Source organism: Phacochoerus africanus, chromosome 6, assembly GCF_016906955.1.
Source record: "Phacochoerus africanus isolate WHEZ1 chromosome 6, ROS_Pafr_v1, whole genome shotgun sequence".
NCBI classification, from domain to species: domain Eukaryota; kingdom Metazoa; phylum Chordata; class Mammalia; order Artiodactyla; family Suidae; genus Phacochoerus; species Phacochoerus africanus.
In genome coordinates this window covers 93,333,189-93,360,380 of record NC_062549.1, presented here as the reverse complement: position 1 = coordinate 93,360,380, position 27,192 = coordinate 93,333,189, and the positions used below count along the sequence as shown (strand labels likewise).

Here is a 27,192-nt window from a genome sequence, read left to right as displayed (position 1 = left end):
CAATTTGGCTTTTCAGTATTCGGACCAAGACGCCCCTCATCTAAAGTGTGCTATTTATGGAAGAGTACTTGTGAGTAGCTCGAAAACTCTCTTCCACGGTCATCTACAAACTAAAGGTGGAGAGGAAAGCACAGCTTGCCTGACTGTATGAAACACGTGAGACAACGTCTCGTAACTGAGTGATTCAAAATGAACTCTTCAGAGTAAAGGAATTAGAGCAGAGGTTCTAGGCTTCAGTAAATAGGAGAATCACCAGGAGGATTTGTTAAAAAGCATATTCCTTGGACCCCTGCCAGAAAGGGACTTGGCACCTCTGGGACTGGGCCCAGGAAAGAAGATTTCAGTCGTCCTAGGGCCTAGGTAATCTGATGGAGGCAGGACATGGACCACGCTTTGAGAACTAGTGAGCTGAGAAACCCCAAATCTGGAAAAGATAACAACTGCTTTGTTACTCTTGTGATTTCGATGCCAATCCAAATGAAGTCTCTTCCTCTCTCCTGCCCAAAACACACACACACACACACACACACACACACACACACACATTTTCCAAAACTCCTATTTTACTGCAAGCCATCTTTTTGTTCTTTCCTCTCTAGTCTGACTCTGCTCAGGCCTCAGAGGAGAAAGAACTGGAGGGGTGATGAACTCACACTTCACCAGAGGGGATCCCCATACTTTCTGTATCAAGCAAAAAGTCTAAGTTACTGGCGGTCCCACTCGCTTGGGCTCATCCTAGTCCAGGAGCCTTGACAGAACACGGAAGCAACGAATAAAAGTATCTTTTTGGAGTTCTACCCTAGGATGTGAAAAATGAAACGCCCACTGATAATTCACAAACATAAAGAAGCTTTGACTATTTACAGCCTTGTATGATACTCACACCCCATTTTGTTCATAAATCTGAAATTCTCCTTTCACCTTTCCCATAAATAAATCCCAAATATTTGTCCCAAACTATGGAAAGTCTATCTCCTTCCTGTTTTGCACCGTACTTGGTGGGGAAACACGGGCCAGCTCCCGACTCTTTCCTTCTACTCTTCTTCAAGCCTGTGATGTGCCACCTGCCAGGCCCAATCCCATGCGCTACGGTGAAGTTCACTGCTCTTAGGGATACTTGTCCCACACTCTCCCCCACTCCCATGTCCTTCCTGACCGTCTTCTTCACTCTGGGTCACTTAACAACAATGACTCTACCAGGTGACATACGACGGTGCTTTGAAACATCCGAAGCTTTTTCACACATAGACGGTTCCTCGACTGATTTGCCTGCAATGCCCTCCCACTCTCTACTCCCTTCGCACCAAATCCCCATCCTGCCAGTGTGTTTTCCATTTCCATCTTTCCAACCGCCCCTGAAATCCCACTTTCTTCTCAGAAGGCTTCCCAGACCGATCAGAGGGAAACGACTACGCTTCATAACACAAACTTCCAAACGCCCTTTCCTCCTGGGTGTTGTCCAACACGCATCTTTTGGTCATTTATTACTTAGTGTTCACGGTACTTGCAAATACATTTGGGACCACTGGGCCTGGCTCAACCGTGAACATAACTGTGAACAACTGTGAGCACCAAGGTGACCACCACAGCGCACTGAGCAAGGTCACGTGAAGGTGAGTGTGAAGAGGGAGTCTTGGATTTCTCCACAGCATCTTCTGACCCAAGAAGAAGGGCTCCCCTGGAGGGCAATCAGGTGCCTGCCTGACGACCTGAGGGCTATTCTGGCAGTTTCACACTTTCCACAGGGGAAACAAGCCTCCTGTGAGCCTGAAATTCTGCCTGGAGGCTCAGCATTGTGGAGACCTCCTGAGACACCCCGTGGAACCAGTTCTAGAGTAATTTATTTATGCCCCAGGACGCCCGGGCCTGTAGGGAAAGCACACACCAAGTTCTCTGAGCCTACGGCACTGTCACACACATGATGGCTTTGTAAGAACACAGGCGGCAGGGAAACAACACTCACCGGGCCGCACAGACTGCACCAGAACGATGCGATCCCCACTGACTGTGAAGCCAAAGCCATGCTGGTCCTTTTGGATGATGACACAGCGTTGAACAAGACCTGGTGAGAGGTAAGAAGGAGAAAGAAGGGGTTGGGTAGGGTCATTGCAAAGTTAGTGCACACAAGCCAAGACCAACCCAGGAAAAACCCAGTGCGTTTCTTTTTCCAGGAAGCCTTTCCAGACTGAACCAGATTCCCCAGACCTATCTATCCTGTCCAAACACACTACTGCACTGCATGCTTTTCTCAGTGATCGACAAAACCCTCTCACCTACTTTGTATTCTATACAAGAAATTCCCTTCTCTGAGGCGCTGAGATGTCTGTCTCTCTTGTGTGTCTGTTTTTTTAGGTCTGTTTGGATGAGACTGACCAAAGAAGGAGCATAGCCAACTCCAGGCTGAAGACTAATATCACAGGGAGTTCCCACTGTGGCTCAGCAGGTTAGGAATCTACTGACATTGTCTCTATGAGGATGCAGGTTCAGTCCCTGGCCTTGTTCAGTGGGTTAAGGATTCAGGGTTGCCACAAGCTGCAGCGCTGGCCCCAGATGTGGCTCAGATTTGTTGGCTGTGGCTTAGGCTTCAGCTGCAGCTCCAATTCGATCCCTAGCCCAGGAACTTCCATATGCCACAGGTGCAGCCATTAAAAAAGAGAAAACAAAAAACAAAAAACTAATATTACAGAGAAACAGCCCTGCGATTGAAGCCTAAATGAGACTGGAAGTTTTCCATCAAATTATGTCCAATGAATTCAGCAGGAGGGACACCAGTGCTTGTTGACTCTCTGAGAAGTTGGCTAAGTCATGTGGGGTGACTCAGGGCTGGCCCCTTGCCAAATCCAGGGAAGGATAAATGACAAGAGAAAACCCCTTCTGTCACATGTACAACCATATGCAGACCGTAGGAAAAAAGAAAGAAAGGCTAGGAGTTCCTGTTGTGGTGCAGCAGAAACGAATCCGACCAGTGTCTGGGAGAATATGGGTTTGATCCCTGGCCTCGCTCAGTGAGTCAGGGATCCAGCATTGTCCTTGAGCTGTGGTGCAGGTTGCAGATGGGCTCAGATCCTGCGTTGCTGTGCTATGGTGTAGGCTGGCGGCTACAGCTCTGATTCGACCCCTAGCCTGGGAACTTCCTTATGCCATGGGTGCGGCCCTAAAAAGCAAAAAAGAAAAAGAAAAATAACTGTAACTCCCAACGGTCTCCATCCCTGTGGGTATGTACTCGACATCGTGCGTGTGTGCAGGTATGTAAGTGTGACTGTTTCCCGTAACAGATAAAGCACGAGTTCTAGAATTAAGCCCCTTCTGGTTTCAGGTCCTGGTTTTGTCTCCGACAAGCTTGCACACTTGGTAAATTTCTTAACCCATCTGGGTCTCAGCTTCCTCATCTATAAAATAGGGATAATAAAAGTCCGCTTTCTACCATTGATAAAAGGACTGAAGCAGGCAATTTGTACAAAACATATAACACGATACCTAGTACACATTATGAGTTCAATATAAAGGCTAAGCTGTTTAACATCTGCGCTCTGCAGATCTATGTGGGCTAACACGCCTGTGTCCATGTGTTAATGCCTGAGAAGGTGCTTACCTGCTGTCTCAGAGGTGTCAGAGGGTTGGCGGTGGTGGGAAGGGGACTTGCGTTCGGGTGCTGAATCTCCCAAAGACAGGCTACTTAACCTGGAGAAAGAGCAACAAAAGCACATCAGTGAACTGGGCAGAGAGCGACCAGCCTTGCAGGAGAAGGAAGCTCTGTGAAAAGGGGCCCTAGGTCTTGGGTAACGAGAGACTGACCCTCTCACCCTGTAACCCGCTCAATCTAGTGGGAGATGAGCCACGTCTACACCACTGGCAATACCACCTATCTGGACTCCTAGGCTGGCAGGGCAAGCATGATCTCTTTAATACCCAGCAAGGCGTGAAGGGAAATAGCTCATCCTGGAGTCAGGAGACAAAGAGACAATAGCAAGAACAGGGTGTGCACAAATACACATGCTTGGTGGGTCTTACCAGGCTGCAATGGGGCTGATGGAACAGAACGGAGGCAGCAGAGAAAATGAATGCGAGAAAAAGACAGGAGAAAAACAAACAGCTAGTTAGTTTTAGGCGATGATTTGCAAGGAGGGGAGATTGCAAGGGTGGGTCAAAACACACAGAAGCCCGCAGGGACACAGCAGAGCACTGCACTGGCTGTAGCACAATCTCCCTCACTGAGCTTCGTCCCTTGGGCCCTCTCCTAGGGTAACGAGGCCTTCAGTTGAGTAATTGGCACCTTTACCTGTTGAGTAATTGGCAACTTAGACCCTTTTCTAGACGGAAGAGGTACAACAATGGCTCAAGCCTCTGAAATTCTGTTCATTTTGTGTGTGCCACAGGAGAACAGGAATCTGGTTGGTTTGATGGCAGTATTCCAAGCCCCTTCCTACAGGCGGCTAAGGCACCCTGCTCAGAAACTATAAGGCCCTAAAACCTCAAGGTACCACACATCACCAAACCAGAAGGCTTATCACTCGCTCTCTTTAATAGGGCCCCTGCAAGAACAGAAGCCCAGACCAGTGCTGTGCCTCTCCTTCTTAGAAAAGCCTATGGGCTGCCAGTTCCTAATCAACAGTTGCTCCCCCTCCAAAGGGCATCAGCTCCTCATATCTATGGAATGACTATGTAGAAGGGTCTGCATGGAAGTACCGTGGGCAGCGGCAAACCACAGCAAAGAATCCAAGTGTTCACAATGGGTGACTGCGTAAATAAACTGCATTATATCAATATACTGACATGGTATTCAGTCACATAAAAGAATGAGTAGGCTCTTTATATATGATAAGGAATGGTCTCTAAGACATGTTGTTGAGTGAAAAAAGCAAGATGCAGAATTAAGCAGACAATAGGAGAGAAGAAAATGATTTGCTTATGTTTGTTTACACATACAAAAAATATCTAAAATACCTCTGGATGGGTACAAAAGAAACTTATACCACTGGCCACCTCTAAAGAAGGAAACTGTGCTGGGACAAAGGGATGGAATAGTTTCATTATATTCTTGTTTGTACCATTTAAATTCTGAGTCCTGTGAAGGTACTAACTCCTCAAATAATAAGTATTATAGGAGTTCCCATCGTGGCGCAGTGGTTAACGAATCCGACTAGGAACCATGAGGTTGCGGGTTCGGTCCCTGCCCTTGCTCAGTGGGTTAACGATCCGGTGTTGCCGTGAGCTGTGGTGTAGGTTGCAGAGGCGGCTCGGATCCTGCGTTGCTGTGGCTCTGGCGTAGGCAGGTGGCTACAGCTCCGATTCAACCCCTAGCCTGGGAACCTCCATATGCCGCGGGAGCGGCCCAAGAAATAGCAACAACAACAACAACCAAAAAGACAAAAGACAAAATAATAATAATAATAATAATAATAAGTATTATAAAGTACAAATAACTAACTTGTAAATTTAAAGGGGGGGTTCTTCTTCCCCTTTCACCCTGGCACCCCACTTACCTGGACAGGTGAGACTGCTTTTTACTGGCTGATCTTTGGATCAGAGAGAGAAGGACATCAAGGAAGAAGAGAGCGTAGGGCCCAGGAGAGAACGAAGCAGGAAAGGAGGAAGAAAGGAAGAAAAACAAAACAAGACATAAACCAGACAAGACACTGGAGACGGTTCAAAAGAAAAGCCACAACTGAGCTAAGAAGGACCCAAGGGTGGAAACTGGCCACAATGCAGTATGGCCATCTTAATAAAACGCAAATTTACCTGCACTATTTTGCTGCTTAAAACCTTTCAGAGCTTCCCCATTGTCCCCGGGAGAAAGGTCACCCTATCTTCAAGTGAGGCTATTAGCCATAGCCTTGAACAGGAAGTACTGCCTGATGCCAGTCAGCGCTTCCCTCCCTCCCCAACCTCCCCCAGGCCCCTCCCGCCCCGTCCCCCGCCAGGCTTCCACAGCTCCCAGGACCTATCCCTACTGCAGCACGACCACCCAACGGACCTGCTTGTCTGCTTGTCTGTAGGGCTATGCAGACTAGGCTGTAAAGTCCATGAAGTCAGGTAGTCTTGATGGTCAGCGTCCCTGGTGTCTGACACAGTTAAGTGCTCCATCCTACTTTTTTTTTCTTTTAAAGAGCCATACCTGCGGCATATGGAAGTTCCCAGGCTAGGGGAACTGTAGCTGCCGGCCTCCACCACAGCAACGCAGAGTCTGAGCCACTACACCGCAGCTCATGGCAACTGAGTAGGGACAGGGATCGAACCCGAACCCTTGTGGACACTGGTCAGGTTCATTACCACTGAGCCAGAATGGGAACTCCTTCATCCTATTTTTGGTCCCTGCCCTTCACTGTCCTTTCACTCGCTATGGTTTCCAGCTCCTGCTTTTGCCCATACTGTTCCTTCTTGCTACTCTGCTCCCTAGCGTTGCATCTATCAGCCAGTCAAGAACGTAGAATTCAGAAGCTACAACTTTTGGTGCTCAGATTTCATCATGCCCTGCCCACCCCCAGCCCCCGCCTCCTCATCCAAGATAAAGCGTCAACTTAGTTCGTCATTTAATAAATGTTCTAGAATCTATGGGTGATATAACTAAACTTACGGTGGTAATCATTTTGCAATACATGCATGTCATTATGCTGCACATCTTAAACTTAGGCAACACTGTATGCCAACTACATACAGTGGGAAAAAAAAAAAAAGAGTACTAGAATCTAGACCTGTGCTAACTATCTAATACAATAGCCACTAGCCACACGTAGATATTTAAATTTAAAACTCAGTTTCTCAGTTGTTTTATGGCTAGTGGCTACATACGGTTGGTTGATGGCTACCGTACAGGCCAGTGCAGAATGAAACACTGCCATCACTGCACAAAGTCCTGCTGCACAGGGCTGCTCTAGATACTCTGCCAGGCACTAGGGGGTTCAAAACTGAATGAGACACGGTCACTTGCAGGTGACTAGCAAATGCACAGAACTTTAGTGCAAACACTGAGTGGCAAGAGCTCTCCCCACCCCACCCCCATCAGTAAAGGAGTCTCAGAATAGACGTTTAAAGGTCTTTTAATTCCAGCTCCTCATCTACTGTCTTTGGCTGCATCCACAACACCCCACCACCGGGTTACCCATAATAGGCTTAAACTCCTCCCTCATTACTCCAGGAGAAAGTCCATTCTATCTTGGGACAGCTTGGGCCTCTTCCTTGCCTTGTTCTGCTTGGCTCTGTAGGAAACTGGTTTCCTATGCCCATACTAAAGCCTAGAAGGAGTGGTCTCTGGTAACTTAACCTAGTTTGGGTTTGCATTTAACCTGGTTTGGGAGCTGTTCAACATAACTGATGGTATATGAAGCCAAGGTTCATGTACCTGGCTGTAGAGGACTGTTAGGGGCATAGCCAAGGATCATTTCAGCAGCCACTGAAAGTTCCTCTTAAAAAAAAAAAAAAATCACAGGCTAGGGCAGGGACAGTGGAGGGCAAGGTGGATTACAGTCTAAGTATTACTCTAATAGATACACACCTGAGGGGTATAGAGAAGGCTCAGGAGAATACAGAAGTTTCTCCCCCAAATTTGTGGCTCTCTAAATGGCATCGCCGACACGGATCTTGTGATCCAACTTCTCAGTAACCCTCTTATTTAGTCAGTCAGTTATGGAGCCTGGTAAGTCCTCTTATACTTTCCCAGAGTTGCTCCTTCCTTTGTATTATCATTGATATCTATCACTTTAAGCCACATAACCCACTGCCTCAAGCCTGGATGCTGGGGAAAAAAAAAAACAAACCTCTTGTTTCCACTCTCCCATCCGTCCAGCATTCTACCACAACAGACTAACTTTCCCAAACACTATTTCTTTGGGCCCCCCATGATTTCCCTTCTTACTATCCATGTGATTAGATGTACGTGCAATCACCTGGTATTAAAGGCCTTTCATCAAATGGATCCAAGTACCTTTCCAATTCCCTCTTATTACTTGTACACTTCTTCCTACCTCTGCGAGATCCTAAAAGATGCTGCGCTCATTCTCACCTCTGCCTTCATATGGCCTCCGTCCTCCCTTCTCTCCATCCCTTCTTATTCCTTTTTCAAGACTCCAGAAAGTGGCATTGATTCCGGGAAGGCTTCCCGGGACACTATAGCTTGCATTTCTTTTCCTCTAATATTTTTTGAGAAAAATTTCCAATCTCTATTAAAGTTGAAGGAGTAGCATGATGAACACCTTCATCTAGATTCATCAATTACATTTGTCACGTTTGCTTTCTTTCTATGATTAGACAATTTTTCCCATTTGAAAGTTGCAGACATTGTGACATTTTCCTCCTAAATATCTGAGCATGTGTCCCCCAAGGCCCTTGGAATTCTCTATAACCACAATGCTATCAGCACACCCACTGAGTTTAACTCTGATACAATTATATTATCTAATAGAAAGTCCATATTCAAATTTCCTCAGTTGTTTCATGAATCTTCTACAAAGTTGTTCCCCAACTGCCTCAATCCATGATCCAATCATAGATCTTAGAACTGCATTTACTCATGGCTTTTATTTTATTTTTTGTCTTTTTGCCTTTTCTAGGGCTGCACCATGGCATATTGGAGATTCCCGGGCTAGGGATCTAATTGGAGCTGTAGCCACCAGCCTACACCAGAGCCACAGCAAGGCAGGATCCAGGCTGCGTCTGCAACCCACACCACAGCTCACGGCAACACCGGATCCTTAACCCACTGAGCAAGGCCAGGGATTGAACCCGCAACCTCATGGTTCCTAGTCGGATTCGTTTAGCCCCTGAGCCATGACGGGAACTCCACTCATGGCTTTTAGATTCATTTAATCTAGAGTACCCAATCCTCCTCCCCAACCTGCCCACTTTCTTGGTCTCTCCTAACACTGACATGTGGAAGAGTTCAGGCCAGCTATTTTTTTTTCAATGCTAAGAGTGTATTTTCTCTTTCGAATTAAAAGGAAATCTGTGGGGAGATATTTGGAGACTGTATAAATATCTTGCCCAAATGCTAGTCATCCAATAAGATTTCTATCCACTGATGACTACTGCCGGAACACTTCTTGCACTGGTGCTTGCAAAATGGCGCTCTGCTAATTTTATCATGCCTTCTACATCTATTAGCAGGCAATCTTGCCATTTTATCCCTTTTTTGAAGTAGTGCTATGAACTTAGGAATTTTCCCCCCCAATGCAATGCATTATAATCCATTACTGCTTTTAAAAAAATGTTAAAATTGTCCTGATTTGGCTGATGGGAGCTTGTACAAGCCAGCTCCTGTGTCCTTTTAAAGTGTCACCATCTGTCTTGGAGTGCATCCTTGCTTTCTGGAACACACAAAAAAATACTCTAGGCTTACCTTGTACTTTCCCTAAGGTACCCTGGTTCCTTTTAGTATGTAATGTATTTAGAAACAAGATCTGGATGCTAGGTGCTCGTTGCTGCTAAGGTGTTACCGCTTTTAGGCCCTTTCAATGGACAGAGTTAGGAATGATTAAGAAATTGTGAGTTCATGATGAAATTTCGTTTGACTCCAACAGTACAGCGTGATTCGTCATCTTCCCCAATTCCTTATTTTATCTTCCTTTTCCCACAGTGAAAACCTTTTTCACAAACAACAGTAATATATTTACTCATTTGCTCTATAAGATTGTTTCCAGGGTTACCACACCAATAACACTGGTAGCATCAAACTTTCTAAGTAAAGTCCAGAGTTTCCCTGCAATTCTTTTGTCCTTGGGCTATACCCCACTAAAGGTACACAGCCAATGCTGCGTGTGTAAGTTACTTTGGATTAATTCTTTTTTATATTATCAATTTGAAATGCATTTAGCTTTCTTTTTATATTTGCACTAAATTCTAGGGTTTGATTTTTCAGGCTTGTTTGAATTTTTTGTGAATCTGTCAAACATTTACATGGCTGAAAACTCAACATGCAATTTAAAGGGTACACTGAGAAGAAACATCCCTGTCCCTTCATCCCACTCCTCTGTAAGTAACCATCTTCATTTGCTTTTGGTTTTCTTTGTGTTTCCGCTTGGAAAAACTAAGCCAATACATATAAACATTCCTATTTCCCTTTCTTACTTTCACAACAGGTAGTAGCTCCTACATCTTTAACATTTTGCTTTTTTCATTTAATATATCCTCAAAGAAATCCCGCGATCAGGTCAGAGAAATCTTCCACTCCTCATCCTTTCCTTTACCACGTGGCCCACACTCTGGCACAAAAGCTCCTCCCTCACACACTGCTCCCTATCACCTGGTGTGTTAGTCCCGCCTCTCGGCCAGAGGGCAAAGGTAGTGATCCTTTCCGGTAAGCCCTCCAGCGGCAGGCACAGAATAGGCACTCTGTAAAAACGTGGTGAAACAGCCTCCTCAGCCTGGCCTAGAGGGTGTGTGATGAAGCAAGAAAAAGGCAAAGCTGAAGAGTGGTAACCAGCCCACAGAGCCCTTCCACTGGCCTATGTATGGTATTTGTGTGTGTTTGTGTGTGTGTGAGTACTTCAAATCAGTTGTTACAAATCTTGAAAATCAGGTAATTTCACATTAAAAAGAAATACAGGTTTCTGGTTTCCCTTGAAAAGGCAGAAGTTTTGGAACCACTGGGGCTTTAGTCTCACACAGTGACAAGCAGGTGGTATCAGCCCCTTCAATGGGAGGTTCCTGGTCAACTCATCCCCCTCCACTACAAATGTGTGAAGGAGGAAAAGGCTTAGAATATCCCTGCTCCTGAGATTTTATTTATTTATTTATTTATTTATTTATTTATTTATTTATTTATTTATTTATAGGGCCGCACCCATGGCACATGGAGGTTCCCAGGCTAGGGGTCAAATCAGAGCTACAGCTGCTGGCTTACACCACAAGCCACAGCAACACCAGATCCAAGCCACATCTGCAAGCTATACCACAGCTCACGGCAATGCTGGGTACCTGATCCCCTGGGCGAGGCCAGGGGCTGAACCCGTGTCCTCATGGATACTAGGGGGATTCGTTTTTCTGAGCCACGACGGGAACTCCTGAGATAATAATTATTAAGTTCTTACTACTGACCAGGTACCGCGCTACACATGTGACATACATTATCTCATGTAATCATCACAAGAGCCTGGTGAGGTAAGTAGCACACATCTCCATCCTCAGATGAGTGAAAAGAGAGGTTAAGCGGAGTTAAAATGCACATAAAGTTGGTCTGACTTCAAGGTCTGTGCTCCTAAATACAAAGTTATATGATCTGTGGCCATATGTGGGTAACTGGTCTTTATTGGACTTTCTCTTTTTCCTTTTACACACACACACACACACACACACAGAGGCAGATGCATCTCACATGTGTACACACATGTGACATGATACATACATAAGAGATAGACACATAATACATACATTCTATATAGGTATATAAAGACATATAAAGCACATATGATAGATATAAAAAGCACACTATACATGGGCTGAACTAGGTCTTTTGAGTCTGGGGCAAAGTAATGTTCTTAAATCCCTCCCTAAAGTGAGGAGCAGTTGGAGTTCCTGTCGTGGCTCAGTGGTTAATGAATCCAACTAGGAACCATGAGGTCGTGGGTTCGATCCCTGGCCTTGCTCAGTGAGTTAAGGATCCAGCATTGCTGTGAGCCATGGTGTAGGTCGCAGACATGGCTTGGATCCCATGTGGCTGTGGCTCTGACGCAGGCCGGTGGCTACAGTTCCAATTCGACCCCTAGCCTGGGGACCTCCATATGCCACAGGAGTGGCCCTAGAATTGGCGGGAAAAAAAAAAAGTGAGGAGCAGTAAACCAGGAAAGAGCTACCCTGCCAGAACTTCGGTCTAGATAAAGTCCACCTTCACTGAACCCTGACCTAGTCTTACTGGTCTGGTTTCCCTTATCTACCAGGGTGGAGCTTTAAGCAGCCTCCTGGCACCCTAACTTTGCAAGGATTCTGCCTTTGGGTAGAAGTTTCCCTACAGTTTGAGACTGGAAACACTGTACATCTCCCGAGTAAAGAAAAGAGGCCTATCTGCAGACAACCCTTGCTAATAGAATATGACACAAATGCTCCCTAAGAGCTTACATAATTGAAAACATTTAGAGGGGAGAAAAAAGGGGTACAGATCAAATAAAAGTAGCAGTTACAATCAGAACCAGAGTGCAAAATTAACTTTTTTTGGGGAGGGGGGGTCTCTTTAGGGCTGCACCCACAGCATATGGAAGCGCCCAGGCTAGGGATCGAATCAGAGCCATAGCCACCCTGCTACGCCATAGCAGCGTCAGATCCGAGCCACATTCGTGACCTACATGGCAGCTTGCGGCAATGCCAGATCCTTAACCCACTGAGTGAGGCCAGGAATCGAACCAGAATCCTCATGGAAACTAGTTGGGTTTGTAATCCTCTGTGTCACAACAGAACTCCAAAGTTAACACTTTACATGGCACTGCAGAAAGGGGTTGGGCTTGGAAATCAGGGGAATTCAGGTGCTGACCCATTTCTGTCTCTAGTTCACTGTGGGCCCTTGGGCCACAACCCACTTGACTTCTTGTGTCCATTCTTCCACCTGTAAAGGTAGAGGGCAGAAAAACAGGAGCAGAAAAGTCTCTGGCGATATAGCCAGAAAAGGCTCACATCTCAAGTGGATCATTTACTATCCGTAGAGCAGCATACCAATCACTGGAGGCTCCTACCCCTGGGGGTTCAACTCAGCAGGTCTATGGTGTGAATATTATTTTCATTTTAACAGACCGCCCAAGTGGTTGCTTATTGAGAGGATCATAACTTTGAGGAACTCCCAAAACAAGCCCCTTAACTTCTGAGCCTGTCATCAGTTTTTCCCCACTAGATCTTAACCCCTTGAGAACAAGGACAGCATCGTACTTGCCCTTGGATCACCAGCCAAGTATCTGGTGTGTGACGGGGACTCACCCCAAAATGTCTGCTGAAGGAGCGTGCATGTCCTTTCTTACTCCCAGAGCTGAGGTGTGGACCAAAGAGGTAGTATTTGTTCAGGTCTTTGGAAGTGTCAGGTCCTGGGCACTTTACAATGGGCGTTATGGTGCTTCCTGAAGTCTTGTCCAGGGCCACACTGGGTGATGTACACTCACCATGTGTCAGAGGTGAGGGGAAACCGGAGAAGAATGGGTGAGCGTGAACAATAAACGGAAAAGTGGGGGTGGCTCCTGCTGTGTTCTAATTCTAGGTAGGGCAGGGCCAGGAAAGCTCTCCTTTCTACTTCTATGAAGGTCTCTTGGAGGACAAGAGATCTTAGGACCTGTGTGACAATCAGAGCAGGGAGCTTGGCAGACAGCTGCGTATGGAGGGAGGGGAGGTGGAGAACTGCTATGGTGACAGGGTTGGCCAACCTGGTTCCACATCTCATACCTGGCACGTAGCCCTGAAGGTATGGTTTGCAAAGCACAGCTTTAGGGGTAAAGTACGGGCTCCAGCTCCGGCTCTGGCTCAGCCCTGTCCAGGCTATGTAGTCTCAGGCAAGTTACTCGGCCTCTCCAAGCCTCAGTTAGAACACTTGTCACCCTTCACTGGTTTCCCACTGTCCTCGTACAAGTTCCAAATCCTCAGCACGGCCTAGAAGGTCCTCTGAGAGGTCCTCATCTCTTGTCACCTCCCACCTTGCTCACTATATGCCAATCCCAGGGGCTTTTTCTCTCACCTCGGCCAGGCCAATGCACACCTATTCTTCATGCTTCAGCGTTCACCTCTCAGGGAAGCCTTCTCCGACACCCAAGCTGGACCTCCGCTGAAATGCCCTTTGCAGGGCCTAACTCAATGGTAACCAATTATTTGCGTATTTTTTGGACTGTTGGATGCTTACTTTCTCCATTGAATGACAAACTTCCTTGTTTCTCGTTCTCTGGAGCACACAGCAGCTCCACACAGGGGGACAGAGAGGATGTGCATGGGCATGAAAGTCCTGCTGTTCGAACAGAAGAGCACAGACGGGATAGAGACCACCCAGAGTGGGGGCTGGAGGCTGACACCAGGAGTACCTTCTCACCCTGCACTGGGTAATCGGGGAGCCGTGAGTCCCGTGTGGCTACAGGCAACCTGAAACGTGCCTAGTCTGAACTGAATGCCACGTTCAGTACAGAATGCACACAAGATTTCAAAGACTAAGTACTAAAAAAAAGGAATATAAACTAGTAACTTTTGGAGTTCCTGTCGTGGCTCAGTGGTTAACAAATCCAACTAGGAACCATGAGGTTTCAGGTTCGATCCCTGGCCTCACTGAGTGGGTTAAGGATCTGGTGTTGCTGTGAGCTGTGGTGTAGGTTGCAGATACAGCTCGGATCCCATGTTGCTGTGGCTGTGGTGCAGACTGGCAGCTACAGCTCCAATTAGACCCCTAGCCTGGGAACCTCCACCTGCTGTGGGTGCCGTCCTAGGAAAAGACAAAAAAATAATAAAAATAAAATAAAATAGTAACTTTTTATAGTTTATACATGTTGAGGAGTTCCTATCATGGCACAGCAGAAATGAACCCGACTAGTATCCATGAGGATGCAGGTTCGATCCCTGGCCTCACTCAGTGGGTTAAGGATCTGGTGTTGCCGTGAGTTGTGGTGTAGGACTCAGATGTGGCTCAGATCCTGCGTTGCTGTGGCTGTGGTGTAGGCTGGCAGCTGTAGCTCTTTTCGACTCCTAGCCTGGGAACCTCCATATATTGCTGGTGTGGCCCTAAAAAGCTAAAATAAAATAAAATAAAATAGTAATAACATGTTGAAATAACAGTATTTTGAATATACTGAGTTAAATGAAATATACATTAAAATTAATTCACCTGTTTCTCTTTACTACTTTTTTTTTTTTTTTTGCTATTTCTTTGGACGCTCCTGCAGCATATGGAGGTTCCCAGGCTAGGGGTTGAATCGGAGCTGTAGCTGCCGGCCTATACCAGAGCCACAGCAAGGCAGGATCCAAGCTGTGTCTGCAACCTACACCACAGCTCACGGCAACACCGGATCCTTAACCCACTGAGCAAGGGCAGGGACCGAACCCGCAACCTCATGGTTCCTAGTCGGATTCGTTAACCACTGCGCCACAACGGGAACTCCTCTCTTTACTATTTTTAATGTGGCTACTAGAAAGTTTTCACTGACACGCATGGCTGGCATTCTATTTCTATCAGACAGCGCTGGTCCAGTGGCCTCTGGCCGCAGCTGTACCACTCTGTGCCTTTTCTCCCATGGCAGGGCCTCCTGCCCTTCGGACCTGTCCAAGGAAACTAAAAGCCTTCCCAGAGTCACCTCTCCCAAGCTCCTGTTTCCCACAGCACCTGGTATATATCTCCGCAAAATATTTTGTACACAGGTGCCAAGCTTTCTCCCTTGCTTGCTGCACTGTGAGCTCCTGAAAGCGTGCCGCATGATCTCTGGGTCTCCAAGGGCAGCCACCTGCCATGCCAAGCAGAGAACAAGGCCACACCAGCCTGCGTGGGCACCCTTCTCTTCACTCAGAACCCAACACCCGACTAGCCCCCCCCAGGATCTACCAGCACAGGTATAGATGCATAGCTGATTTCTCTAATTTGTTGTGACATGTGGTCCCTTAGAAAAAGCTCAATGCTGAGGATATGCTTAGGAATTCAAACTGATATTTAGGAATGGTGTGGGAGAGTGTGGAGTTAAAGACAGAACAGGTTTGCACCCTGGCTCTATCTCTGATCATTTGTGTGGCTGAGGGAAAAATGACTTTCTGTGAACCTCAGTTTTCTCATCTACACAAGTGGAATACTGACTACCCACCCTGTTGTAAGAACTGGCGTAACGTGTAAGTGAAGTCTCTAGCACAATGCCTGGCACAGAGCAATGCTCAAAAAATGACTGCTATTCTTGTTAATAATTAGTAACCTACTGCCAAAGCCATCACATTCTACCTCATAACACAAAATAAACACTTCTGGAGTTCCCGTCATGGTGCAGCAGAAACGAATCCAACTAGGAACCATGAGGTTGCAGGTTTGATCCCTGGCCTGGCTCAGTGGGTTAAGATCCAGCGTTGCCATGGGCTGTGGTGTAGGTCGCAGACACGGCTCAGATCTGGCATTGCTGGCTGTGGTGTGGGCCAGCAGCTGTAGCTCCGATTGGACCCCTGGCCTGGGAACTTCCATGTGCCGCGGGTGCGGCCCTAAAAAGCAGAAAGACAAAACAACAACAACAACAACAAAATAAACACTTTTTAAGTTATCTATGCAGATGCAACCATCTCACAGACCTTCCCTGAAGCAAATGACCTACTGCTATTATATTTAGTCCACACTTTTGTCTAAGAATCCGCCATCCAACTGTTACCTTTGATGAAAACAATGTGCTTTAGGACAGCAAGGGGCCAGGAGACCTCAACATGGGTGCTAATGCTTCCTTCACTAGCCGTGTAACTCCAGACACGGAGACAGCAAAGCGAGATTTAGGAAAATCCAGCTGGGTGAGAGTGTGTGTGTTTGTGTGTGTCCCACACACGTGCTCAAGCTGGGGACAGGGTGCAGGCAGGAAGGGAAGTCACTGAGGCTGCCACAGTCGCAGGGAGGGAGCAGGCTGAGGTGGTGAGAGGGTGGGATTGACAGTCTAGACATCTGGGTTCTAGACCAATTCTGCCCTACTTTTTTGTATACCCTTGAAAAAGGAGAAGAAAATTACATAGAATGAGCACCTAATATGTTACAGGCATTCATTTAATCCACAGAGTAACTTGGTGAGGTAGACATTGTTATTTTCCTTAACAGATGGGAAAAATGAGATTCAGAGAAGTTAAATAGTTTGCCCAAAGACACACAGCTATTAAATGGTGGGGCCACGGAGTTCCCATTGTGGCTCGTCAGTTAACGAATCTGACTAGCATCCACCAGGATTTGGGTTTGATCTCTGGCCTTGATCAGTGCGTTAAGGGTCTGGCGCTGTGAGCTGTGGTGTAAGTTTCTAAGTTTCAGCTTTCATGTTGATAAAATTAGTACTTCTCAATGGGGACTGTGATAAATTATTTGTAAACCAAAAATCACTCAACAGGTATATCTTGTTTCACCTAAAGTTTTCCTGGAAAGATAGGGAAATGTGCTCTGAAGGAAATCTTTCTGAAGGTGATAATAACACTTTAAATACAAACTTTCAAAAGACTGGGTTTACTTCATACAAATCGAATTGTTTTTCAAGTCAATATTTATTTTATTTATTTATTTAATTAATTTTTTAAGGGCCACACCCAAGGTACATGGAGGTTCCTAGACTAGAGGTCGAATCAGAGCTACAGCTGCCAGCCTACACCACAGCCACAGCAATGCCAGATCTGAGCTGCGTCTGCAACCTACACTACAGTGTATGGAAATGCGGGATCCTTAACCCCCTGATCGAGGCCAGGGATCAAACCTGTGTCCTCATGGATGCTAGTCAGATTTGTTCCTGCTATGCCACGATGGGAACTCCCAAATTTTATTATTATTTTTTTTAATTAAAAAATTTTTTTGTCTTTTAGGGCTGCACCTACAGCACATGAAAGTTTCCAGGTTAGGGGTGAAATCAGAGCTATAGCTGTCAGCTTACACCACAGCCACAGCAATGCTGGATCTGAGCCACGTGTGCGAACTATACCACAGTTCATGGCAATGCTGGATTCTTAACCCACTGAGCAAGGCCAGGGATCAAACCCATGTCCTCACAGATACTAGTTGGGTTCGTTACCCCTTAGCCACGACAGGAACTTCTATTTTTCATTTTTTATAGCCACATCTGCGGCACATGGGCATGGGATCAAATCTGAGCTGCAGCAATGCTGGATCCTTTAACCTAGTGCACCAAACCAGGATGGAACCCACATCTTTGCAGAGACCCAAGCCACTGCAGTCAGATTTTTAACCCATTGCACCATGGCAGGAACTCCTTAAGTCAATTTTTCACTGTTGGCACAAAAAAGAATCAACCAGAAAACAAATAACCCAGAGTAACAGCCAATCCAAGAAGTCTCCATTTTGTTTTTTAAAAAATTTTGTCATTTGGCTCAGAAGAGTCATCTTTTTTTTTCTTTTCTTTCTTTTCAGGGCCGCACCTGTGGCATATGGAAGTTCCTAGGCTAGCGGTTGAATCAGAGCTGCAGCTGCCTGCCTACACTACAGCCACAGCCAGGGATTGAACCCACATCCTTATGGATACTAGTTGGGTTCACAACCCACTGAGCCACAACAGGAACTCCAAGAGGAGTCACCTTTTTGATTTATTTTGTTAAGGTGGATTTTAAATTAGTGGTTTCACCTCCCTTTGTTCTTAACAAAATCAACAGAAAAGTACTTGGTGGCAGAAGAAAGTTATTTGGTCTTTGATTTTAAAACTGCTGAGGTTAAACCATAAAATGAGGAGTTCCTGTTGTGGCTCAGAGGTTAACCCGACTAGTATCCATGAGGATGCGGGTTTGAGCCCTAGCCTCGTTCAGTGGGTTAAGGATGTGGCATTGCCATGAGCTGTGGTATAGGTTGCAGACATGGCTTGGATCGGCATTGCTGTGGCTGTGGACCCCTAACCTGGGAACCTCCATATACTGCGGGTGTGGCCCTAAAAAAAAAAGACAAAAAAAACCTCAAAAAAAACATAAAATGAGTAACTACCAGAGGTAACGTGAGTTGACCAGAGTTGACAGTAGCGCATCTGCTCTTCTTCGCAATCCCTTTTCTACCTCAGGGAGGCAGCGCCCTTTTCTTCAGCTGAGGTAACTGCAGAAAGATGCAAATCTAGTCACAGCATCTAAGCTACTAACTGGAATTGGGGAGGGGACCCGGACCATCACAGGCTGAGTGTCACTACCCTCCACATTCTTAGCTAGTGACCTCAGGAAGCCTAGGAGGTTGAAAGAAAGAAGGGTGGGTGAGGAAGTTTCTTCTCCAGCATGCAACAGATTCCTGTTCCATCCTTCTAAAAACTGCCCGGGAACTCCCCTCCTTCCAGAAGCTTTCTTCAATTAACTCTTGAATGATAACCACTCCTATCCTTTGCATCCTGCTAGCCCTTAAACATTTGACTTGTCTATAAACACAAATATCCTTGCCACCGTATTACTTTAAAAGCGAACTGATGTATTCTGTGTTCTGTCTGATAAAAGACTTGTTCTGGGAGTTCCTGCCATGGCACAGTGGGTTAAGAATCCGATTGCAGTGGCTCAGGTTGCCGCACGGGTGTGGGTTCCGTCCCCGGCCCAGTGCCATGGGTTAAAGGATCCAGTGTTAGCACAGCTGCATAAGTCGCAGCTGTGGCCTGGATTCAACCCCTCGCCCAGGAAACTTCCACGTGCCGTGGGTGTGGCCATAAAACAAAAGACCTGTTCTGAAGGAAGGACTCCTCCTGCTCATACATGTAAAGAGAGGAAACCAGCGACTGCCTTCTCTGTTGGGGGAGATGCTCGACCATATTGAGGGAAGACATGGTGGTGGTGGTAGGTTTCTAGAGCAATGGCTGCCACCACTTCCAGCAAGCGCTGCTGTTGCTTATACCCTTTCCTACTGAGTGAACTCTTTCATACGGGGGTGTGGGGTGAACAATAGTGAAAGTGATTAAGAAGATAAAATCACTGGCGCTGGGAGATGGACTATAACCCGCTCTGTAGGTGAACAGAAACTAAAACCGTCTGTTCTGTGCAGCTCTATCTTAGAGTTTACTATCAGGCAGCACAGGGTCATTTAGGTAAAGTGTCCTGGGGTTTGAAGCTCTGGATTATAATCTTAGTTCCACGTCTCAGTTTCCCCACGAGCAAAGAGAATGGTGGCGTGGGCGCGTGCGTGCATGCGTGGAGGGGAGTGGTAGGGAGAGAACAGGAGGAACCCAGATGCTCCCCGCAGCAGCTCCTTTCCAGGCACCTGGAAAACATATTCTTCCTCTATCCAGGCACAGGTCATATTAGAATGAGGTTTTATTATGTCAAAGCACCACCTTGAGGAGGGTAGTAACAGTATTTCAACTTGGAAATTGCCAGTCTCTAAAATGCAATCTTTAGGGATCCCCCCTGGATTGACCACGAGAGAAACAATGGCAATTGAGCACCAGCGCTGCTCTCATCTGGGCACTCAGTACACACCCAATGAACATGCGGTGAATGCTCAATGACCAACCTTGAAATTCTAACTCTTCCCAAATTCCAGTGCTCCTAATGGTTCACCCTTGTCCTCTGGCCCAGTTGCCCGCAGCTGAACTCAAGAGAACTGCCTTCTCTAGGAAGCTTCCTTATTAACTCCAATGACCTTTTTAATTATTAAATCCATTTCTGCTGCATTTTGAGGCATACTGAATCACTTCGTACTTGACTGTTTTCAAATTATGTTGACCAATTGATCATGTCTCCCTCCAAACAGCTAACAAACTTAAGAGGAGAAATCTTGCCACATTCCTTGTTGACAGAACCCACAGTAACCAGCACAGTGCTGAACATACAGTTATAGTAATGCTGATTGTGAGGTAACTGATAGGTGAGATTCCTACAATGACTATGATGAGAGCTAGCACGTTTCTTAGGCACTTACTGAGACAAGACAGTACGTTTAGGAGTGTAGGCTCCCGAGTCCCTCTCCCAGATAGAAACGCTGGTCATGGGAGTTCCCGTCATGGCTCAGTCTAACTTCAGAGCCCTCTCTCTGTTAACACTTTGCTCTCTGGTTAGAGAGAGTCCTTACCATCCATTTTACTTTGCCATATATCCATCCTTCTTCTTTTTTTAAAATCAAAGTATAGCTGATTTACAATGTCGTGTTAGTTTCTGGTGCACAGCAAAGTGACTCAGTTTATATACACATATACTTTTTCATTTTCCTTTCCATTATGGTTTATTACAAGATATTGAATACAGTTCCCTGTGCCATACAGGAGGACCTTGTGGTTGATCTGCTGATCTGTTTTATGCATAGTAGTTTGTATTTGCTAACCCCAAACTTCTAATGTACCTCCCCTCCCTTCCCCTTTGGTAGCCATAAATTTCTTTTTGCCATAGATCCATCCTTAACTTACGTCAGTGTTCCCGTGAAATCTCACATAACAAATTTAAGATGACAAGGACTGGGTGCTTACTTTTCCATACATGAACTGAGCTTCTGCTAACACTTACGAAGCATCTGCTAGGTGGCAGGTGTAGTGCAAAGTAGTATTTCATTTGATTCTCAGAACGACTCTGAACATATCTATTTTACAGATGAAGAAGCTGCAGTTCAGAGAAGATAAAGGACTTGCCTGAGGCCCCGCGGTTAGTGATGGCTTGTGCCAGGACTGGAACTCAGCTTCCCTGACTCCGGGTCCAATAGCCAGTCCTCACTAAGCCTGTCTGGCTCTAGGTTTTTCCTGGCACAAGCGTAAAACACAATGCGGATTACCATTTATATATCTGCCGGCCAAATGCACAGGCTTTGCAATCAGATCCCTGGGTTGGTAATCCTGATGCTGACACTGGCTTCTGTGACCTCAGGCAAGATATTTAATCTCTCAACCTCAGGTTTTCCCATCTGTAGCAGAGGTTAATGACTACTTCGGTGGATTGGTGTGAGAGCAAATGGTGCCATTCATTCAAGCATTTAGCACAGGGCACACAGTGAATACTCAACATACATATTAGCCATCACCATTATTGCCACCATGGGAAAAAGGGACTTGAGTTGCTCCCTTATATTAGTCTAATATTTCCTCATCTATTACTTAGGAAGATCGCTGTGAAAAAGACAGATGTTCAAATCAAATGACAGATGGGAAAACTAAGGTCTAGAGACACTGAAACGTCTCTTATTTTCAGGGTTCGGCATACAGTTCATCTCCTATCTTTGAGAGTACACTCTTCACCAGATCCAGCTATCTTCTGCCTCTCTAAACTTTTCAAAAATGCCCAGAATTTCAGGATACACAACCTCTCATTCAGTTTCAAAGGAGGGCCCTGTAGGTCCTAAGACTGTCCTAACTGCCCCTTTAGAGCTTTAGGGACTCACCCTGCCCCCCAATCAAAAAACGGGTGCTGGGCAAGCTGTTCCAAGTGGAAAATTCAACTCCATCCCAGGCGGAAACCCCAAATCTCTGCTGTTCCAGCAGATTTCCAGGACGCGCTGGCTCCCAGAAACCACAATTACAGGCAAGCTCAAGGCAGAGGAGTAATTAGGCCCATAGCATCGGCTCAGCAGTCTCTTGGCCTCTCCCTCTAGGGCTGACTCCATCTCTCTACCCTCCCCCTTCCCCCTTCCCCAAACCCCATCTCAACCACTGCTCAGTGGAGAGAGATGCAATGGGAATTTCCACCCTTTCTCTCTTGCAGCCCTGCTCCATTTCCAGGAAACTGAAGAAGGGTGGGGTGAGGCGAGGGGGAAGAAGCCATCCCATGGATATAAGGGATGATGAGTGGCAGCAAGAGCCGCAAGTAATTTTCACAGAAAGAGACTCGTGCTTGAGGCCCCTCCCCTCATTCCAGCCTTTATTTCCCACAAAGATGATCCAGGAAGAAGTTCTGTGGATGAGTCCCCCAAATGGGAAAATGAAGGGGATCCTGTGGAATAGGAAGCAGCAACCTCAATCTCTTCGGACGGAATAATCTTGGCCAGAGATGGGATGGGGGAAAGATGACATCTAGAAGGCCAAGGGGATCTAGGACTCGAACTCTTTATCTCCCAGATCCTGGAAGGGTCCTATAGGAAGTCTACCCCACCCTCAGCACCTCCCAACCTTGGCTAATGGGAAGGAACGCTAGCCCTGGCCTTCTTTTTTAAATATGCTGCTCTTCTATCTGGCAACACGGGACTGATGCTCCAGCTCCCTCAAACTCCAGCACAAGGGCACTCTACGCAGTACCTTCCTTCTTCCTTCCAGGGTCACTGTCTGTTGCTTGGGTGGTGGATTTGCTCAGTTTAGCTCTGATGACTGCCCTGGAGACACCACTACAGAAGAGAACACTGTCCCTTAGTGCTCACTGCCAGTGGTCTCAGGACTGTCCCCACCTCCTACCCCTACAACACTAAAGGCTTTCAGTGGAAGAGGACCCCAGAATCACCTCCAGGGACGCTCAGGAGGTGAGGCGAATGCTGGATAGTGCCGAGCATAGGGATGGGGTGGCATCCCAAATAGGTCATGAGCTTCAACATCCTAGAGGGCTCTGAAACAGTCACGGTTCAGGGACCAGGACTGAATGTTGTCAGGGCAGTTTCCTTTTTTTTTTTTTTTTTTTTGGTCTTTTTAGGGTCACACCTGCAGCATACAGAGGTTCCCAGGCTAGGGGTTGAATCGGAGCTGTAGCTGCCAGTCTACACCCCAGCCACAGCAACAAGAGATCTGAGCTGCATCTATGACCTACACCACAACTCATAGCAACACCAGAGCCTTAACCCACCGAGTCAGGCTAGGGATCGAACCCGCATACTCAGGGATACTAGTTGGGTTCATTAACCACTGAGCCATGACAGGAACTCCCAGGGCAGTTTCTTGAGGCCAGTCCAGAGGCCCCAGAATTGTGTGACAGAGCAAATTGAGAAAAGCCACAAAGCAGATTGGTACGACCCAATTCCACCCATCAAAACCTTACTTAAAACATATTAATCCCAAGAAGCTTTCCTTACTTTAGCTTCTCCTAACCAACCTCTCCCCCTAGGCAGGCATAAACTCAGCCCTCATAAACTCACTCTGTATTATTGGTTAATTACTTACAACAATCTCAGTGAAAAACAAACAGTCATTCAAACCATTTATTTCAAGTTACATTTGACATATCCAGCACGACCAAAGATGACCACTTTCTGGAGTTCATTCTACAAAGACCTGATTTGTGCATTAAATGGCACTTGTTTTGACACTCTTTTTCTAGGTATTCTTAAATCAATATACTTCTACATCTTTAGTTTCCCCACTAAGCTGTAAATTCCTTGAGAGGAAAGGATGTGTCTACCACTTTTGAAATATCTTTGCATTCTCTCTCCCCTGTTGGCCATCTGGATGAAACAGGTGGTTTGGTTGTTGTTGTTTTGTTTGTTTTTTGCACAGGCACATACACACAAACACACACACAGCCTCCACTACAACAACAACAAAAAAAGAGGAATCTACAAAGCACTGTTCACTTCACTTATTCTTCAAGCCAGCTGACAAATGGCCACTGACACAAGTCGCAAATCTAAGGGGCCAGAGAGCCAAAGAGAAAGGAGAGACATTCAAAATGGAACCACACCACCACAGGGACTAAGAATCAGAGAGATGGATTAATTAGATGTCTGCCAAGATTCCTTCCAATCCTGAGGCTGATTCTAATCTGGAGACAGAGTGAGACTGAGGGAGGGAGATGGGAAGTAAGGATGCAGCCCATCAAAAACACTGCAACCACAGGGTAGATATGGCAGGATCTAGTTTCTTTGTCACTCTTTCCACGGCTGAGGAAAAAAAGGGTTCTGAGAGCCAGAAGGCTGCTCCGGAACAGGACTCTACACTCTGGTTCTTGGTAGCAGAGGGAAAGTCAGGAGGCTCTGACTTTTCAGACACTTGGACAGGGGTCAGGGCAGAAAGGCAGTGAGAATGGTTTTACCACCTGCTGGTACCCCTGTCCCTGGATCACGCTGAACCTTTAATGATCTGACTGATACGTGCTACCATCCCCATAATCCACAGACTGTAAATATGTCAAGGGCCTGAGCCAGAGGATGAAGTGGCAACCCAAGATCTGTAGCATGGGCGCCATGCCACAGGCCAAGTGAGGATGGGGTTCCTACAGGACCAGCCTGGCCAAGACCAGCAGCCCTTTAAATCCTAACCTACTTGTTAGACTCTCTGCCCTAATGTGTTCTGTACACTCAGGCAGCAGTTTGGGGGAGACAGGAGAGGCCACATCGTGGAAAAGGAGAGGGCTCCTCGAGTTGACCCTGTTCTCTGCATACATCACAGGGTATGGGGAGAAGGAGAAGATGGAATGGGAAGAGTCAGAGATGGAATAAATGCAGATGTGAGATGAACAAAGTACAGAAGGGGAGGAAGTAGGGAAGACACAAAAGGAAGGGGAGAGTAAAGCAACAAAGACAGAATAAAAAGATTTGGGATCAAGCACTACGTAGAAAGATCTGGAGAGGAGTTCCCGTCGTGGCTTAGTGGTTTAATGAATCCGACTAGGAACCATGAGGTTGCGGGTTCAACCCCTGGCCTCGCTCAGTGGGTTAAGGATCCTGCATTGCCATGAGCTGTGGTGTAGGTCGCAGATGCGGCTCAGATCCCAAGTTGCGGTGGCTGTGGTGTAGGCCGGTGGCTACAGCTCCAATTAGACCCCTAGCCTGGGAACCTCACATGCCGCAGGTGTGGACCAAAAAAAGAAAGAAAGAAAGATTTGGAGAAAGGAGAGGGAAAATTAGAGCAAAAGAGAGGAAAAACAAACATACATTCAAAAGGGGAGAGAAGGGAGTTGTAGAACTATTTAAACATCAAACCACCTCAGGAGTTGGTACAGATTCTAAACCAGTCAGATTCCCCCAGACTCTGACAGCAGGGGTGTTAAGGAGAACTTCTTATTACAGTCTTTGGGTTGAGATTTATAAAAGGGCTGTGAAATCATTAATTAGCACAGAGTGTCTGGCACAAAACAGGATGACGGGGTGGGGGGGGGGGAAGGTTACAGGAGAGAGAAGTGGGTAGATGGCAAGCAAGAACCAAGTTTGCTGTAGGATTTCCGGATTACAGAGCTTTCCCTAGCAGAGTCTGTTTCCAGTCTGGCTGGGCAGAATGAATGAAACACTCTCTCCCCTCTCAACTCAAACACCCCTAAGGTGGACTTCTCTGATGTAAAACTGCAACCCTGATATTTCCTACTTTCTCTTTAGCAATGATTACTTAACACAGTAACATTTTACTTCTTATTTAATTCACCTAGAATGTAAACTCCAGGAAAGCAAAGTTTTGTTTTGTTTTTTTGTCTCTTCATCGCTGTCGTCTCAGTGCTTACGACAGTTCCTGGCACAAAGGAGATGCTCAGATGCTCAATAAATACTTATTAAATGAAAGAATAAACCTAATTCCATTTAAATCTAAACCTATTCAATTCTCAGCTGCTGGAGAGAATGGAGCAGGGAGTATTGCATATGACTCAAAAAAGGAAATAATGCAAATGTACTTCTCACAGAACCGTAAACGTTGAGCGCTAGAAAGAATCTCAACATTCTCATTTCACAGACAAGGAAACTGAGGGCCTTTGTTACGGACTGAATGTTTGTGTTCCCCTCTAAATCATTATGTTGAAACCCTAACACTCAGTGTAATGGTATCTGGAGATGTGTTTTGGGAGGTAAAGAAGGCTGAACGAGGAGTTCCCGTCGTGGTGCAGTGGTTAACGAATCCGACTAGGAGCCATGAGGTTGCGGGTTCGGTCCCTGCCCTTACTCAGTGGGTTAACGATCCGGCGTTGCCGTGAGCTGTGGTGTAGGTTGCAGACGAGGCTCAGATCCCGCATTGCTGTGGCTCTGGCGTAGGCCAGCGGCTGTAGCTCCGATTCGACTCCTAGCCTGGGAACCTCCATATGCTGAGGAAGCAGCCCAAAGAAATAGCAAAAAGACCAAAAAAAAAAAAAAAAAAAGGCTGAGCGAGGTCATGAGGGTGGGGCCCTCATAGTGGCATTTGTGCCCTTATGAGAAAAGACATCAGAAAGTTGGGTGTCCCCCCTGGGTGTCTTTCCCCGCTCCATGTGGACACACTAAAGAAAGGCCTTGTGAGCACACAGTGAAAGCCAGGAAGAGAGCCCTACCATGGCGGCAACCTGGTCTTGGACTTCGAGCCTCAAGAACTGTGAGAAAATACTTTTTGCTGTTGAAGATACCCAGTCTATGGTATTTGTCATGGAGGCCTCTGCTGAGTAAGACGGCCTTTAAGTGAGTTTTTGAAGGTCCTCTAGGGACAGGGTAAAACCTAGATGCTAGGGCTCCTACCCCAGGCCGGTAAGTTTTCTATTACACCAAGGCCTTGGAATGTGTTTGCACATCAGTGTAGGGGTGCTGGCCACCTTGGAGATTAACAACAATGAGAGAAGCTGGGAAAATGGTTTCAGTGTCTCCATCTCACCCTTTATTCAAGTCCTCAGAGCTTCTCACTCTATATTTACAGCCAATGGCTTTGGCTCTGGGAAAGATACAAAGGGAGCTACTCCTAAGTCCTGCTTCATTCCTTTAGGAGGTGGGGAAAGGAACAAAAGGCAAGGCACAGCTTTGCTTTCAAAGGCTTTTCCTCCCAGCTATTACTGAGTCACAAGGGTGCACTCAGG

General features: G+C 46.4%; 1 protein-coding gene across 10 annotated transcripts in view; it reads right to left on the bottom strand.

The window, feature by feature from the left end:
* ARHGEF11 (Rho guanine nucleotide exchange factor 11) overlaps window positions 1-27,192 on the bottom strand; it is a 115,147-nt gene that overhangs the window by 51,107 nt on the left and 36,848 nt on the right. For 7 of the 10 annotated variants that reach the window (XM_047784271.1, XM_047784264.1, XM_047784266.1 and 4 more), the window contains exons 2-4: window positions 5,484-5,516; window positions 3,593-3,681; window positions 1,964-2,062 (exon numbers count right to left, since the gene is read on the bottom strand). In XM_047784271.1, the coding sequence (XP_047640227.1) occupies window positions 1,964-2,062; window positions 3,593-3,681; window positions 5,484-5,516 (221 nt within the window). The remainder of the gene's footprint in view (window positions 1-1,963; window positions 2,063-3,592; window positions 3,682-5,483; window positions 5,517-27,192) is intronic. The other 3 variants (XM_047784270.1, XM_047784274.1, XM_047784269.1) reach the window with 1 other exon arrangement.